Raw genomic sequence first — 20026 nt, 5'->3', positions numbered from 1 at the left:
TACTTATATTAGGAATTCAATTTTTGTTTTTGCTGTGCAGTTTGAATATTTATTAATAATTCTAAGTATTCTTCCTTTTTTTTTTCAATCTAAAATTAATCAATTATAATTTTCTAATATGATGTACAAGTTTTGGCTAATACTTTAAAAATATTTTATGATTAGATGTTATATATATATATATATAAAACATCTTTTTATTTTGCAAAATATATTCGCGATAACTCTTCCATAATACACTTAACGTTAATAACACTTTTTACTTTTTTTTAAATTTTAATATTATGAATTAATGAAAGATAGCATAAAAACATTGCTACGTGCAGTAAAATATTGCAGCGGATATATGTTGTTACAGAATATTTTGACACTATACACGCGCAAGGCAATGCACCAGAATCAATATTATACGATTAAAATCCTCGAATAAGCATGCGTATATATGCTGAAAAAAATTCTTATTTTTAGATTTTTAACTTTAAGATTGAACTCAATATGATTTTGTTATCGAGATTGCATCTCAATATTGTATTATAACTTGACTATAACTTGACTTTTCTTGTATATATAATAGATTTGCTCTGTTTGTTTTTATTTATGATTTAACATACCGTTAATACAATTTACGTAAACATAAATAGATATTTTTTTACATATTTTTTAAAATTCAAAGAATATTATCTGATAATATAATATAATATATATAATATAATATTATATAATATAATTAATTAATATAATTAATATAATTAATTAATATCACGCTGATTATTTCGCGATATGAAAGAAAGAAGGAAAATAAAATTACCTCATATCCAAATATTGGTAGACTGACGTAATACCGAGGCTGTAGTAAACAGGTACGAAGACGAAACAGACGATGGGATATGCCAACAGCATCCCGTATAGAGTCTCCCACATGGCACTACCTCGATAATACAGTTCCGATGGATAACCCAAAAAGGACCTGACACCAAGGGTTCCACGAGCGATTGATAACATCATCGCACCCATCGACACGCTGCCGGTGGCAAACACGTAATTCGCCTTTGTTTCTTTTTTCTTCGTTTTGAAGTTTCCCCATAACGGTATCAGGAAGGAAATCACGATGAACCCGATGAACACTAGATAGTCCACCACCATCGATGTGATATCAGTCGTCATCCTGAATCCACGATTGCTACGGGACTCCTACGATCGAAGTTCGTCTGCACAATTGAAGATGTTCCAAGTTCAACAACGATTCATATTAGAAGTGTGTTACTCGATACTCTAGAAGCTCTCGATTACGAGGCAAGTGGTTTTTGAGAGACGCTCGAGTTGTCGAGTGTCACAACAATTGTTTCTATCGGAAGTGTCAACTTGGAGTGTTTGAATGCTACCTTTAACGTGATTCTTGTCTGATCTTCGTCTGATCACTGCTCGTTGAAATTGCGAAGAGATTCGTATTCACGAAGATGATAAGCGTGATAAGTTCCGGAAAGACTAATAATGGAAATTCGCTGATAACATACGCTTATATCTTGTTCGCGTGTGTGCATATGCGCACGTAAGTCTCGTTATGCAATTTTACATACATTTCAGATACATTAATATAACTCAATATGATCAATGTGACACGATCGGAGCGACAGCACGTATTGACTATCAACGTGGTGAAGCACTTGACGTTATTATGTTAACAACTTTGAAGGAGAGAGAGAGAGAGAAGAAAGACGTAATATATGAAAAAGAGACAGATGAAGGAACAGTGAGTAGTGGGGATGTGATGTGACGGAGGAGGGAGTCCGGAAGAACACGGTAGCTTCTTATCTTTTACCACTATTGTTTATCGGTGTCGTGTCGGCACTTCCACATAAGCTCTTTTCATTGAATTTATACCCCGTTCAGTTCTCATGAAAGAAGGCACCTGATCTCCCAAAGAGCATAATTGTTTATAAATGATCTATTGTTGAATAAATGTATGCAACAGGCCGTAAGAATGCTTACAAATTTTAATGCTGCTTACGTCAGTTCTCGCAACATTTATGCACAAAGGCATTCATCTCTTTAAAAAAAGGAAAGGTACACAATTATGCTTGCAATTTTGCATACATGTTACATTATTGACAATTCGTATAACTAAAAATAAACATGTTCTAATAAGTATGACATTTTCGCGTATGAATATTAATCCTATTATACATAGAAATATTTCGAACTTATTTCAGGTGTACGTGATAAATTTTTTATATGATTGATTAAAGCTTGTTGTTGTGCAATATAAATTAATTGATACGTTGCGCTAGATAAAATTTATTTATAAGCTTTATTATTGTTTATTTTTGATAAACAAATCAATAAAGTTGATGTCTTGGATTTTTAAATGTGATTGGCAAAATAATTTCGTGCTGTTGAGTTAATTTTAAATTAACAGAACAACATATACACGTGTACATATTAAAAATAATAACGAGTAGATATTTTGTTATAATTTTATTATACATTAATTATTTGAAAGTTAAATATTTTGAAATCATAAAAATATTTTTTATAAAAAAGAAATCCACAAAAATAATTATAACATTAATTAATTTTAACATAGTGTAGTTAAATTGATTAAAATTGATTTCCAAGAAAAGTAAGACAATTGCCACTATATCACAAAAAGTTTAAGGATAATTGTTTGCAAGAGCCCGCGTTATTTTAATATCCCAAACTTTTTATTACTTCAACTCAACGCGTTTATTACGTAGGAGCTATAAAACCCTGTATAGTTCGTGAGGAACGATTAATCCGGGAATTTTCTTGGATAAAAAGTTTTTTCTCAAGCATCATTCAGAATAGGTACTTTTTGTAAAACACTTTAATTTTAACATGTACATAGAGAAACGAAATATAATGGTAACTTTTGTTTATTCTACGAGATTTACTCTTATATTACCTTATATTACATCATCTCTGTAGTTCCCCAATTTTGATAAAGCTGTTTACAAAAGTATAAATGGAGATGATGCATAAGAATTTTGCTTAATCATTGGTGCTATGATTTCCTTCAAGCGTTTACCAATTACAGATTTGTGAATACATCATCCTATCTAATTACTGAAATTTTATTTTAGTTTAGTTTATTAACACTAGAATGATCAAATTTGTGACTACAAAAAAAATTTTACCAATCATTAGTGAAATCAATATTATTAGTGTTAACAATTTAATCAATATTAATAAATTATTGCTCTTAAAAAAATCGAGATTTTATTATTTTGTAGTATAGTTTAGGATATGATGAAAGAATACATATGTATTACATAAATTCATATAAGAATGAAAGCTACAATTAAGCTGTATGGAAGTACCATCTCTGATTTAAAGACAAGCAATGCTCTTCTTTCGTTCACAAGTCAAGCTATTAAAAAATATTTGTAAAATTGAGACGGGAAAGTAGTGAATTGTGTTTGGCATTCCTTCGTAGTAACTTCTCCGTGAATTTTTGTGGACCACTTCCCATTTTCTACTGTTCAAATTCATTCCTTATTTTATGCGATACCATGGTTCGCTCAGCATGGAACAATGTTGAGTACACAATACACATTTACGCGATATGCGTTCGGTGTGCAAAACGACAACGAGGACTTGGCCGGATGGCGTACGCGTTAACGTGAGTGGCCAATGAAGAACCAGCCTTCGTGGAGTTAACACAACCGAGAATCCATTGTATCACACTTGGAAACAATAGGTTCGCGAACCTCTCCCCCTTCCTCCCCTTTCTCTCTCTTTCTCTGTCGTTTGTCGTCCATTCCCTTTCGTTCTGGTTCTATTTTCCGTTTCGCTTTTAGCTCGTTTTCCATCGCCAGCTTTCTCTGAGAATGTGACAGTTCCTTTCACGTTTGCCCGCGTTTCTGGCAAACTTGGCTTTTGCTATTTTTGCACGATGTCTATTTTCATTTCGTGTCCGATCTTCTTTCTTGCGTCGCGTTTCAGCTTTATAGTTTATCGTATTCATCCCATTTTCCATCTTTTTACAGAATCGAAAATCATGTCTGACATTCGTTATCGTCGATAAAAGTGACAGGGTGCATATAGAGTGTACAGCAAGAAATCAGTAAAATGCTCGCGTAACGCCAATGTATGAATGCACGACGCACGTGTGCACAAAAGAAGAACCGCAAGCTAGTCGAGTGTAAAAATCGCAGCTAAATGTTCTGTAAACCATGCATCCGATGAGGTTGCAGGCAATTCGAGCGAAACAAGTTTCGAGGAAATACCATTATTTCACTTCCTTCGGAGTCATCATGGGGAATGTAATTCGAATTATTCCAAGTAATAATATTATTTAAAGAAATATTTAATTTTCGTCATATGTATAATTTTTTCAAATGTTTAATATTGTAATACGTCTATTACGTCAACAGGAGGCTCTTGTTCAATTTTTTCTTGAAAAACATTTATATAATTCGACAGATTTCTATTGTAGTATTATCTAATTTTTCTTAAATATTTTTTTTTGTTGCTAAATTAACTTTAATTTGTCTATATAGATTTATCATGCAAAGATTTATTTTTTAATAACTTTTATAAGATCTCAAAATGTATCACTTTAAAATGCACTTTAAATTGACGTTAACACCAATAAATTCTTATATATCGTTGACAACAAATTGATGAGTTTATAACAATGTATTTGACTTTATCTATGTTAATGATAATACGTAATGTCATAATGATGAAACTAAGTGAAATAGCTTCCGGTGGCACAATTATCTTATGACTCAGACTGAGAACGCGTTTTGCTATCATTGACATAAATAAAGAAAATAAGATTGTCATTGTAAGATTTACGTCATCACTTAATATTCATTGTTTAATTAATGAAAGTTGATAAAACTCGTTGAGATATATGTTGGCGCTGGTAAGGTACTATTTCTTGCATATTATTCGCGAATGTGCATCAACGATTGTGACATCAAATAATATAATACACATATAGATACTTACTGATTTGATACTGCTCGACTATAGAAGACTATGATTTTCTCGTTACCTTAAAGCAGAAAATATAATAAATCATCAAATGTTATAAATCAAATCAAATTGAATCAAATTGAATGAAATGCTTTTTAATTATCAACATTTTAATGATAAAATTTGATTTCTTCCACTTCTACATGTACTTTGTACCATATTGTTCACGATAATGTCACCCGAAGAAAAACAAACAGTTTTAATGACCGTCTCATGTTATCCAATAAAACAAGTGCAAATATTTTTACATGAAAAAGAAATAAGAAAAAAAAGAGGAGCGAAGAGAATTTTAACAACGAAACACTTTTTTCGTAACACCTATGCGATTAACTGTATTGATATAAAAATATTGATATAAAAATGAAGAAGAGGATATTGAAGCAAAATTATTCAACTTTCAAGTATGAACATGTTTTATTTCAGATATGTTTATGTTCCCATTTTATTTCGTTTATTAGATCCCATCTTGATAAAAAGCTCTTTATCTCTATTAAACATTTATTTTTATACCTATCACCATCATTCATTATATCAGACAGGCTATATTGGTTTTGTATAAAAATCCAAAATGCCTACACTTACGAATTAGTATAGTAAATATGATATAATTTTATAATTTTTATATTATACAATTATGAAAGAGATCAAGTTTAAAATTTAAGCAACTGTGATGACTTTGTCACAAATAATATCAAATCCCAAAAATTTTCCATTGACTTGTCACACAAGTCGAGATCAAGATAACTTTTAATTTTCACTGTTACTACAGATCAAACATATTTCGAGTTAGTATCAGCAAAAAAACGCTTGCTTGTAAGAAAATTCCGGCAATAAATCATTGCGTAATACGTTTTAATACCTGTGACAATTCAACGCATGTATATTGCATAGATTAAATTTTTAAAAAACAAGCTACAAAGTGAGATTTTATGTTTTCTTAACAAAAGCACGAATTATTGCTCTTTGCATGATCTCATCACATTAATTCACATATTAATTCGTATGTTTTGTTTGGAGTAAAATGACGTTACAATATCAATGTTACTATCACAAAAACATTCATTTATTCCATTAAATGTGCCATTTGTCCAAATTGTCACCATCAATATTGGAACGTACATAAATCATAGCGTAGATATCTATGAGCAAATGTATTACGACTTCTACGAAACCGGTTGTACGATACCACAAAAAATACTCGGCAAACACTTGGATTTACAAATTTCATCTGTTTGTTATCACTTTACACAAAAGTGTTTAAATTTTGTGATAAATATGCGACTTATTACGAGAATTGTAGGACTACCCTAATTTAAACAAATCATATTCTGTTATCTCCTTGGAAAGGAAGGCTTTCGTAAAAAGAATAAATAGCAAAGATTGTTTAACAGGGCAATTAATCATGTATATCATCATACATGTATAAAATATGTAATATAATCATATACATTAGGAAATATAAAAATGTCTACTAGTTACCATTTAATTAAAAATATTATGATTTATAAAAATTCTGCTAGACTTTTCTAAACATACATGATACATTCAATATCATATATTTGACATCGCGTGAATATCATAGAAAGAAAATTGTCACATCAAATACATCAAATGTATTAATTGTGTTTTTTTGCAATGCATATACAATACAATACAACTTATGAAATATATCATGAAATACATCATTAAAAAGTAAAACAAATGTGTGCGAAAAGGAAAAGTAACGATCGAGTTAGAAATGTTAATCAGGACATTTATTGAGCGGCTATAAAATTTCTATAAATTTAGTCATTCTAATTATTGAAAAAGTATACATTCGGGATCTAAGATGATAATTGCTTGTGCCGAATGTACATCCAGATTATACAGTTGTTCTAGATCCGTGAGTCGAGTACAAAGCGAATTCTTTGTAGCCGAATATCCAGTTACCATTGCAGCGTATACATTAGCCCGAAGCGTGCCAAGAATTTTTTCTCACACTGTCGTTAGTAGCGAGTACATCTGTAACAGTGGCACGTTTTAACGCAATGTTTGCTAAATTCTGCGCAACGAGTAATTTTTCATGCGTACATTACCTCCGTTTTTTCTCATCTGAGAAAAATCCACTTCTCGCTGCTACTTCAGATTTTATTGATTTTATTGAGTTTATTATAGCACAGAGTACAAAACACGCTCGCGCCATTAGCCTAATTCACTCGCGCTAGCTCGAGCGGATTTAAATCATGCTGCGCTTCCGTGTACATATATTCTCATTTCCGTTACCTTTAGATTTATCGTCATATTTGCGTGCGTACTCTGAAACCGTTCTCGGTTGCTATTGCAGAATAATCGGAGTTTATCAAAGTTTAGAGAACACATTTTCATCGTATATTAATTTATTATTTATAATCGCGATTTGCATTTGCTACAATAATCTAGTCGATGTAAATATTTATACGACTTAATGCATGATAATAACATGTTTAATTATAAATGTGATTTACTTTCATTTAAAATATTTCTAAATGTGTTAGAATCTAAATTTGAATTTCTCTCTCTCTCTCTCTCTCTCTCTATATATATATATATATATTATATATATATATATACATACATTTTTTTAAATAGAAATTTAAAAAAATTATATCTGTATTATTTTATATTAATTTACAATAAAATAATATAAATTCTTTCTTTAAAAAGAGAAACAGTTGTTATTAGGTTTATTATTATTCAATTTTCTATTTTTATATTTTTTTTAAGATTTTTAAGACAAAATGCAAGCCAATGCAAGATGCGCTAGTACGAGAATGTACGTTAATAAAATGAAATTGTTTGGCGAAATTATCCTAGATTTATTTAAGAGTCAATTCAATAAAGTGAAAGCCATTAAAAGCTGTTTACGAATATGATACGGTGTCTCATCACGTGGTTCTTACTATCATGCTATTCTTTCTGCTTTTTCCTTAAATCCATTGCATACGAACAAGCAAATCAGCATATGTTCATCACGATATTAAATCTCGTGTCCCAAGATATTTTTCTCATTTTTTTCTTTCCTTTGTTTTCTTTTTAAATTTATGAAATTGGAATGATGATATCAATTATTGAGAATATATAATTTATATTATCGCAAAGCAATTTTTAATAAATATACGTCATAGTTTGATGTTCTGGAAACATCTGATAAAATATTATACCACAAAAAAAAATCTTCTTTTTTTCATAAAAAAATAATATTCCTAAAAAATAAGCTTGCACTAATAATTGCAAATTACAATATTTGCAATATATATTTTACAATATAACCTTATTAATACATGTGACACATGTAACCCGATAGTCCCATAACAGAACTCAACATTGTCTATTTTGCTATATTTAATTGTTGCCACAAGCTAATAAAGAAATAAGATTTAATTTGCGAATTATTGATTTTTTAATTAAATAATAAAAAATATATATATATATGTATACGAAAATTTATAAATATTTTTGCTGAAAATTTAATTTTGCAATATTAACGGGAACACAACTCTCTTAATTTTTTATCAGATAAAAATAAAAATTTGCTTTTTTTGTCTTATTTAAAAGAAATAAATTTAATATCCAAATTCTAAAAGATTAGAGATAAAATATTATGCATCGATTTACTAATTAGACATATCTGTAACTATGGTAAAAATATATTATATCCATTAGTGTTTTATTGATATTTTTAGAGGAAACATTTTTACGTGATATATTTAGCAAAACATGATATTATCGACAAATATTTACGTGAATAATCTCGATCGAAATGTAATCATCGTATATTATCATTATTTTTATCGGTTATACATTAATACGCGCATTTTTTATTTGTAAAATTACCTACATGAAATAAAATGTTTAATTGTTGATTAATATTTAACATAATTAGAAATTAATAGATTTACAGTTGAAACTTTGTAGTCAATAAGAATCACATTCTTTTTATTAGTTTTCTTTTTACTATTGTCTAACAAAATAGTAAAAAATAATAATAATAATGAAATTTATATATTAGATTTTCTAACTTACACTCGCGTCATATTGTCATTAAATTGAGACAATGAATTGACACGTGAGTGTAATTTATGTATTTTTCGTTATTTAATCTACATATACGATATGTCAGATTGAAAACGTATGTAAAAAATTGAATCCGGAAGTGTAGCTTATTCCATGGAAAAAAACATCGCACGTGTTAATATTCGTTGAAACTACAAAAATAATAATAGTTTAGAAGTTAAAAATAACCCTTGAGTGATAAACGTCGCGCATATAGCGATAATCATTCATTAAAAATTTAAAATGACTGCGTTTATCGCGCGAAATATGCAAATATCTGCTAGTTGCGAAGATGCTATTTTGTTACACGTATAAAATTGCAAAGTGATTCTGAATGTGACTCACTCGCATATGATACGTAATAGCAGTATAACAAATATAGTTTTGCAATCTTATTCCGATAATCGCGTGATTGACAACGAGTCGTGGCGCCGTCTTTCCGAAGCACATTTATCGATGATAAATTTTTTTCTAATTCTTAAATATCCAAAGTATTTGACTGGAAACATATTGATTGAGAGATCTCTGATATCGATTCTTTATTTTTTAAGGCATATGATAATTGAGATAATAATTTGAGGTAATAATAATTTTACTAATTAATTTATATTCTAAAGTAAGTGTCTGTTAAAAAAAAGATTATTGTGTAATTAAAATGTTTAATGCAACATTTAACTGTCTTTTTTTTACAAAAAAGTTTTAAGAATGGAAATATAAATTAAATTTAAATTAGTTTTTTTACATTCTTATGAAAAATTATTTTTTAATGTGTTTTGCATTAAATTTTTAGTTGAAGGTTTGTAAATTATCAATAAATCAATTTGGCTTGAAAATGAATATGCACTATATTCATTATTGTTTTTCAAACTTAAACATTTAATCACACGTGCTTATTTGCGAATAGTGTCTATAGATGTTGTAACATTATTGAAATGACGCAATTTTCTATGTTCGGTTCGTTGGCATTTTAACTTGTGAATGATTTCAAGTGCGCGACTATTAGACGTACTCGATGTAATGTTAGAAAACTGGCCACTGCTGCACTTCTTATGTTCCTTTGTACACGTTATATTACATATCGATATTTTAGTCATTACCTCAACGCAATACGTTTAAAACCGTTAATCATACACGCGCAGTTATTATGCAGATCTTTGGAGGTCAAGTCGGCATTAAGTAAATATTCTTATCTACTTAAACAATTTTTTATGAATGTGTGTCATATTCAAAAGTTATGCATTTCGCAGGTTATCTCCGTGTTCACATTCATTATTAAAATGCTAATGTTTTCATGAACATTGCAGTTTATATCATCAGAGCTATCAAGGAACTCAGTATTAGGCTGCTTCTTGTCCTGATGATATAAACTATAATATTCACGAAATGTTGGTAATTGTTCTAATAATAGATTTGAACATGGAAATAATAATATATATGTATGGCTCTGTGTATATGTGTGTGTGTGTGTGTGTGTGTGTGTGTGTGTGTGTGTGTGTGTGTGTGTGTGTGTGTGTGGGGAGGGAGGATTTTAATTACGGATTTTCTAAAATTTAAACAAATGAGATTGGTGGATTTTGTACCGATGTTTCAGTAACGAGTTTGCACAGTTAGCGAAGTAAATTTAGCATTAGTAACCGGTTTGTAAACAAAGTTTCTCCGCACACTTCATGGAATATAAACTCAACTTGACTAGAGTTGACTATATTAGACTACCACCAAACTTGGTAATCCGCGATCGAACCATTGACACGATATAGATATATATTGGTGTTAAATCGATTGTTTTGCGTGTGTGTGTGTGTGTGTATGTCGCATTCTGATTGAGATTTTGTCAATTGAATTTATACTGTAAATAAATTATGTACATATGAAAATTTTATTTATAACATTCTGTCTTTAGTAAATAATACTTTTTTTATTGTGTATTTACGCTTTATTTGTTATTTTTATAAACTGAAATTGAAAAAATAATTTAAATCTTTTTAATATAAGTACTTTAAATATTCAAAATAATTTATGTAAAGTATCATTGCGATTTAGTTATGAAGATTTTTTTTGAAGAAATAAATATTTTGTTTATTTACTAAACAACTAATCTATCTGCGTCGCAGAATGTAGCTTTACATAAATCATTTTGAATGTCTAAAAGACTAAAAATAAAAAGATTGAGATTTTTTGTTATTTTATAATTTATTTCTACAGATTTCTATTAGAACAGATTACTATTAGAAATAAAAAATAATACTTTTTATTTTGAAATAATTTTTAATCCATGTTTTAAATAGATGTCGCTAAATTTTTTATATTACATTTAAATGCGATCTAAAATCTGTAACTTTTTCAATAATTTTGACGTATAAATATGTGTATAAGTATCTTAATTTTAAAACAAAAGAAGAACAAAAGACGATCGTTTTCAATAGTTGCATTTCAGAGTGTGACTCACCTGGTTGAAATCGTTGAAAATTTCGCTTCGGGCATTTTTCCGCATTACAGTGGTAAATCGTTTGGATTGATAAAAATGGAGCGTATGTAATAGCCGCTCTCTCTTCGCGCGCTATCTTTGCGAATGTAAAAGGGAATGTACAAGGCGTGTATAAAGAAAGCAGAATGAAATTGTGAGCGTGATATGTTTCTGTCAGTAACAACAATTATGTCGATATAAGAATAAGAAAATATAATCACGATGCTATTTGTCATCTTATTCTTTTACCGTTCATATTGGAATTTCAACAGTTGCAATGCAATGCAATTGATGAAAATAACAAAATTTATTTCTCTTGAAAACGCCTTTTTCTTATTTATGATAATTTTTTTTTAATTATAGTGAAGAAAACATCTTAACTTCTGAAACTTAGACTATTTGACCTTTTTCAGTGAATCTTCAAAATTTGCATACTACATTTCTAAAGATGTTTTGATTATGTTAATTTGATCGTATTTAAATATTTCACCTATAAATAGATAGATACGAATCATCTTAATTTCTGAGGCAAAAAAATGTTATAGGTGTAAATATATGTAAATTTATTTTGTTGTTTGCAGAAAAATTATAAATTGTTATATTTTATATTTTTTCTCATTATTGTAATTTTAATAAATTTTTTCAATGTTTGTCGTAAAAAAAAGAACATTAAATAATGTTTTAGATTCATGAATAGAAAATATAGAACATAAACTTCATGGAAAGAAAATTTTAAATATTTGATAAATAAAAATTGAAGAATTTTAGTGTTGAATATATTATATATACACATTATGCATATTTCTGTTAAAGCATCACAATTATTAAAGTTTGCAGCTTTGAACACTCATCACGTGTGACATTACAACATAAATTAACAAGTTTCTGACGGAGCACGTAAGTTTAGAGTTTAATCCGAAGCATTTAAATGAAAATTCGCGTTACTCACGATTATTGATCGCCGTCATTCTATCAATTATCAAATTGTATTGTAAAAAATGTAAATATTTGAAATGTTATTTTTACCGAATATATAATTTAAATTAAAACAAAGAATCGAATGAATATAATTAAAGATAAAATGCATCATATATGTTTATCATTTATCACGTTACAATTATTTGCATTAAATAATTGTAATAATTAATTAGTACATAATATATATCTATTTGCATTAGATGCTATATCATGGTTATTAGATAATTTCTATTTCCGATATTAATTTTAAACTGATAAATTATATTGAATTATCGTAATTTTGACACAATTAATTCCGGGATTAACTCTATTCTAATGTTTTAATAAATATCTATCGGATAGAATAAAAGTAATTTAGGAAAATTTTTCATTGTAATTGTATGTACTAATTATATATCTATTATATACTAATGATTTTATATAATCATTCGTTATTTTTAACTCCGCGGAAAACAAGTCCAACAATACGTGACTAACGAATTAGCGTAACACATTTATAGAGTAATTTAGCTTTTGTTACAAGAATATAATAATTAAAATAACCGGATGTTTTTACAGCGGCATACACATATGCGTTTCCGCGAAGTATCCAACAAGCGTTGGTTTTTCCAAATTACATCTTTGCAGAGATCATTCGAGGATAAGTGAGTAAATTGTCGCAAAGTACAAAGTGTTTATAGCTTACGTTATATAAATCTTTCCTTCATCTCGCCGATAATGTATTCCGATCTATTGATTAGCATGATCAGCATTGCGAGTTTCTTAGAACGATGCACAATTATAAGTGCGATAACCACAGTTTTCCACAGATATTTTATTGCCGTTGTATCTCGCGCTACTTCTCGCATGACGATGTTACATGAGTCACACGCCGTGATTGACGTGTTCATGAAAGTCAATCGGTCGTATAGATATCTGTGCCGTACGGCGAACATATTGTATATCGTTGAATAACGGAACATGAGAGAAGTATTGTGCCAGACTTTCAACTAACATGAAGTGTTCTCTATTCGACAGAACTACCTGACGATTTACATTTCGTCCGAACGGAGAATCGATTGCCGTTTCGGTTCGCTGACGTGCACGCTCCATCCGTTTGCACCCTGATTTCATAACAAAAAAAAAGCTAGCTGTTATAGAATGCTTCACATTCGTTGATGGATACTTTGCGTATAGTCATGAAATTTTCTTTAAAATATCTCGTAAACTGCATAACTTTCTATAAAATATATATATATATTATTGCAACGTTCCGCAATCTACAATAGAATGAGAACGTGCATGTCCTTCTTTCGCAGCAGCATCCCTTATAAATTCTTGTAGATTTATATATCGTTGTCCTATTTCGAAGCTAGAGCATTCAACATTTATAGAGAAATCTTTCTTTAATGTTAAAAAGAATATTTTACATATATAAATAATAAATTTTAAATAAAGTCAAAATTATAATAAATTTTATATCTATGTATATAACGGTAATATTTCTAAGGGTTATATTAAGTATATTGAATTCCATTTATTAAATTTTTCAATAACTGTGATTTTATTCTGATTCGTCCTCGCAACGAAATATTGTCAGTAAAAGCGGCAAGGTAATTTTTCTTCTTCTGTATGAAGGAAGATTGGAATTTACAAAAACGAAATGGAATTGTACTGACATGTGAGATATATATATATATATATATATATATATATATATATATATATATATAGCGTAGTGGAAGAATTCATATGTGTCCAAAAATAGAAGACCCTTCTATTCATCGCCCAAATAAAGACTTATCTATTTAGCTTGGCTTGCAACCTCTGGGCAACCTCTGGGCCTGTCGTTAATTTTAGGTGGGCAAATGTTTTGCACACGACAGGTAACTTGCAGCAAGTAATTTGTCCACTTGACTCGTCTCCATACCGAGTTTGCATTACCTAACCATTACAGTTTCAAATAATGTATTCACTCGACAGAAACTTGTCAAGGGTATATATATCTGACCGTGTGCGAATGAGACAATGTATATTAACGTGGCTGCATATGTCACAATTATATACCCTAGTAAGATTTGTCAAAATTGCAACACACTGCCGAGTACAAACGTGTGTTGCTCGTCGGCTTTTGCATAATTCTTTAAAAATTTATTATTACCTTTTTATAAATTTATGATTTACTCATCTTGATTGTCAAATCATACTATCAAGATATCCACCATCGTAGCATTTTAGCATATTTTTCACACTAATACAACTCAAGGATAACTTGTCAGTGGATTAATTACAAAGTTTTGGAATTAACAAAGTTTCTAACACTACTGTTCCGATCAACGAACTAGCTTGCGAACCAGCACGTTGGAAAACTCCTCTCTTGCTTTTAACTCATAGAAAAAAGTTTTGCTTTTTGCGATCTACACGAGGTATAAGATGACAGCATTAATAAAATTAAACAAAGTTTTACGTTCAGTACATTATTTTATACATTTATATTTCGTTCAAATAAATTTACCTTTAAATTTGTAAATTTTGTTGAAGTATCTCGAATGAGAGAGAGAGAGAGAGAGAGAACATCATTCGAGACTAAATTGCAGAAATATTTTGAGTTGCAACATTTTATATATAAAAAAAAATGTGATTAATCTTGAATGATGCTAAAAATGAATTTTTTTTCTCTTTCGTCCTCTCTCTCTCTCTCTCTCTCTCTCTCTCTCTTTCTTTTATTTGAAATATCAACAAAAATTTATACTCTTTTACCACTAAATTTAAATGATTTCAATATTGAATTAAAAATAGTCTTTAATTATTTATATAAGTACACATTACATTTTGTGAAATTTTAATTTTTTTTAGATCAATGTTTAAGTGAAATGATTAAATATCATTAAACAATATGCAAAACAAAGAAACAACGAATATAATATTTCCTGTAATTTATTGTTTTTTGATACAGTGCGGGTTAAAATCAGTCATCATTATTAATTTGATAACAAGTTTATAACTTATTTTAAGATAAGTAATTCTTTTGGATAAGTAATCTTTCAGTTAGGCTTCAGTTAGGACATTTTGTCAAAAAATGGAAAAACCGGAAAAAATTGAAAAATATTTTTTTCTGTTTTGCAAATGATTTTGACAATAGAGCTTAAGGCTGCATGGTAGATGGAATTCTACATATAATTGCAATTTTTATATTTTCTCTTTTGATATTTTCTTTTAATAATTGCTACAAATATGTATGTATTAGTGTACATTTAATATATTACATTGTGTTGCGTGATGTATGTTTCGTCGAGCATGATAATTGTCCTAATCGCTGCAGTTCTTCCTGTCTGTATATCCGTTGACAATTCTGTGAAAAATGGATGATCGTACGAAATATGATAAAACTGTTTATCACGTGAAGTTTATCGTCAATTGTAGCATTAATTTTGTTATCGTATGTCAATTTTGTATGTGCATTGTGATAGATAATTAATGGACAAACAGTAATTAATAAACATTTGTACTGTTTCTATATTTATTACTTCCCAGTTCATAATATAATATGATCTATATTCATATTTAAACTGAATATAATGATGCTGTATCATCAATTTTATTAACTAAAGATATATTTTAAATATTTGTATTATGTTAAAAAAAAAGAGTAAGAGTTTAGTCATATCTTTAATGTTATGTTGTACATGATATTAATAGAAACTTACAGAAGTTATTTATCTAACAAAGTTTTAAAGTTTACGAAATCTTCAATTATATTATAAAAGCATATTTTATATGTCGCATTGCAAAATAATGAACGATTAAAAACTGATAAGAATCTGAAGCAATTCTTATTTTTTAAATTGTGTAGACGTAATTTAAGAAAAATTGATAATTATATTACAAACTATTTTACTTGAATATTGTTATCAAAAAAGGATAACTTCGAAAAATTATAAAATATATATTAGATTAAAAATCAATATTATATCATCATATGTGACTATATGTGTGTATGTGTGCGTATACACGCATTTTATATTTATTAAATCAATATCATTGATGTTGTTCTCTTATTAGGGTTTTAAACTTAGCGCAGAGAACCGCTCTGCGTTTTGTTTATGTGAAGAGATCACGCGCCAGCTGAAATGTTGCTATCTCACTTCAGCAAGTACCTGACTCACTCTCACATATAGCGATTCGTATGTCTCTCGTGATCGTGTTGAAATATCCGAACCTTAGTTTTTATATACACAATACAAATTTTTATTCCGCAACTTCATTATTTCTATTATCTTCTATGTAATATCGAGAAATAACACTGAATTAGCATTATTATTTCTACTTGATATCGATCAGTTATTTAAATGGAGATATCCAATTAACATGTGAAGCTGTGCAAGATCAAATCTTGTCCAAGTCTTGTAATTCCATTGATACCCATCTTGTGCAAGATAAAATGGAATTTATCCTAACTGATACATGAATTTTTGAACTAGTATTTAAATATTATTATTTTGTTTCAACTATTTAAAAATTTAGATAAAGATAAGATAAAAAGTATGTGATAGTTGTTAAAAAAATATCAACTGTGAATTGATATTTTTTTAACTGTCACATGCTTTTTATCTTATCTTTACCTAAATTTTATTTTAAGAAAACTTTAATCTCCGAAATATAATTGAGACATAATTGGAAGAACAATTAACATTGAAGATCTAGAAAATATAATTTATTATCAAACTTTTGTCATTAAAAAATCAGATGCATTGGCGAAAACCGAATCTCTCCAATTTCGATGAAACTTTGTAAAAAGCTTCATTTTATAGGTTAAAATGGATTTTTGGCGATTGCTACGAAAAAATTATTTTTTAAAAGAAAATAATAAAATACATGTTTATATTAATGATGAAATTATCAGTTTTATTGTATGAAAGGAAATACGATTTTCTACGCAAAAGCAAATTTATCCTACTTTTCTCCTGCCAAAGGACATATGATTTTTCACGAAGTGATTTTTCGCGAAGCGACTCCCACCCCCACCTTCGTCCTCCTGTTTAAGGGCGCACAACTTCCACGCGAAGCGACTCTCACCCCATCTCCTCTCTACTTAGGAGCGCACGACTTCCACGCAAATATTTATTCATTTTACTACTTTATTTTAAAAAATAGCTTTTTTTGAGAGTCGCTAAAAATCCCTTTAAAGGCTTTCATTTTGACTTAAAATGAAGCAAAGCAACTTTTGCAAAGTTTTATCGAAATCGGAGGGATTCGGTTTTCGGAAGTTTATCCAAAAAATGCACATTTATCGAAGAATTTGTAATAGTTAGAAATAGAATCTGAATATCTTTTTAGTAACTAACATTAACGTTACGCTTTTCCATTGTGACGCTATCAAAACTCTCGCGCGTGTTTTACTGAATCGGAACGAGGGCCCTCTGGGAGTGAAATGCATGAACCTTTATCAGATCGCAAAAGACGATGGAAGACGAGGGTGGAACGAAACGAAGGAGCTTTTGTAACTACCTTTACCCGGTTCGAACAGCTAGCAGCAGCGACGGCGCAATTGAGCGAAATTGCGCACGTAGGACGCGAGAGACGGGAAACTTTACAATGCAAATCTAGCTGCCATGACCTGGACTGTTCTCCATGTCGCTCGTAGCGATAGTTGCTGATGACGGTAGAGGAAGCATTCTCCCATTACTCCAGCAAAAAATTCGAGGGTCGCGTCTGCCGTATTACAAGATCTCCCCAATTCGTATTAGGGACTTTTTGACAGCGTCAGATGCTGCGTTTTTTGCGCCGGATTATTGCGGAAAGTTTTGCGAGAAGATACCACTCCGACTAGTCTTTTTTTTCCCCTTTCCTCTTCTCTTTCTAACATATCTCCGGTCTGACATGCAGCTGCGTCCGGAAAAAAAACATCTAGACGGACGCGGTTATTAAAAGACAGTTTACTCCTGCGTGTGAGCACGTTTAAGTCTTCATTTGAACGTGAACCTCGCTGACGACAAGAACTATTTTTATCATCTAGCAAAATGATCTCGCAATGCGAAAATAAGTAACATATCTATCTTAAGCGACATGAAACACGATTGAATCATCGTACTTAAAAGCAAGGTCGATACATTTATCAAAGGTCGGCTTTTGTTCCGTGCATTGCACAATCGCACTATTCTCAAGAGATCTTTGCATATTTTTACTTATTTGTCTAACAATTATATATTGCATTTATAAGTAAATTTATGCCAACAAGAACCTATTCTGTCTACGAATAACGTTATTTAATTACAACCTTTTAAGTTTGTTTGCTATGTAATGTGTATATCACGATATTGCCTATGTGTAATGTGTGTGTGTGTGTGTGTGTGTGTGTGTGTGTGTGTGTGTGTGTGTGTGTCTGTGTGTATAGCATGCAAAGTAATAAAGCTATGTAAATGTGCGCTGAAAATAGCTTCATGCAAAAGATCATTCTTTCTTTCCGTCTTTGATGATGTTTTTATAATAGTTTCATAAGGAATTATGTAAGTTTTTCTTATTGACGTCGCTTTAGATCAATGGACACATTGCTCGAACCGTCTTTATGCTGCTCGGGTATATCCTTGATAAAAATGCACGATCTTGATACGAATAATCACAGCATTTTCAAATACAGCCATAGTCTGATCGCGTTTCTGATGCTAAATGGGTAATATCCAAGCGTTTCCTTGAATGAATTCATATCCAGCAATCGAACAGATTTGCAATTATAATGAAACTCATACATTTCGGTTCTCAGCTAGTGAATTATAATGTAAAATATAATGGTATTGATATGTAGAAAATGATAGTAAAAATATATAATTATGAGTGCAAAATTCTTATGTATACATATATATTCAGTAATGGGAAAAATATTAAATATCTTTGATGAATTATCTTTAAACATGTTTTTAAAATGTGTTGACATATGAAATGTATTGATTGAATGCAAATGTCGTCTACTTATTTGTGTTGCATGAATTTTTAAATTATCATTTTTAAACTATGTTTTATTTATTAAGATAGATAAAGATGTATATTGAGAATTTGTCAGTTGTGAACTTTTAAGAATTTTACACCATGCTTTTAAATAATTATCGCGAGTATATCTCAAGTTTACATGAAAAGTGTTGCAAAGTAATAGCGTATATTACGTATTGTTCGTGACGGCAAACATAGTTGCGTAAGGAACTGCTAACTGCTGCTAATCTAAACTACTGCTAGTAACATTACTAAGCAGAAACTAATATGTCTCGAATGGCTATTCTTAGTATGTATGTTTGCTTCAACTGGAAATTGTAAAAAAATTCATATAAAATTATTATTAACTATGCTCCAAAATCCGCTTTGACAGAATATGGTTCTCTTAATTTATTTGTGTTAAATCTTTTTTCTCGATTTATTTTTAATTTTATTTATTTACGTTGTCTGAAAACTACTTTTCCTACATATATTAATTACTGTAATTAATATCACTTTAATAGTCGAATTGATAAAACGCTCTCGGAATTCGGAATTCTCAGAATA

General features: G+C 29.6%; 1 protein-coding gene across 3 annotated transcripts in view; it reads right to left on the bottom strand.

Moving 5' to 3' along the window:
* Nucleotides 1-20026, bottom strand: part of LOC105153517 (sodium-coupled monocarboxylate transporter 2) — a 30345-nt gene that overhangs the window by 7999 nt on the left and 2320 nt on the right. The window contains exons 2-3 of one of the 3 annotated variants that reach the window (XM_011068417.2): nt 4978-5023; nt 809-1208 (exon numbers count right to left, since the gene is read on the bottom strand). In XM_011068417.2, the coding sequence (XP_011066719.2) occupies nt 809-1164 (356 nt within the window). In that variant the 5' untranslated portion in view covers nt 1165-1208; nt 4978-5023. Of the gene's footprint in view, nt 1-808; nt 1209-1382; nt 2446-4977; nt 5024-20026 lie in introns of those variants that run through there. The other 2 variants (XM_087406368.1, XM_087406369.1) reach the window with 2 other exon arrangements.

This window comes from Acromyrmex echinatior, chromosome 5, assembly GCF_024713525.1.
Source record: "Acromyrmex echinatior isolate Ae372 chromosome 5, ASM2471352v2, whole genome shotgun sequence".
Classification (NCBI taxonomy): Eukaryota; Metazoa; Arthropoda; class Insecta; order Hymenoptera; family Formicidae; genus Acromyrmex; species Acromyrmex echinatior.
Note: the sequence above shows the minus strand (reverse complement) of the source record. Positions and strands in the feature narration are given on the sequence as shown.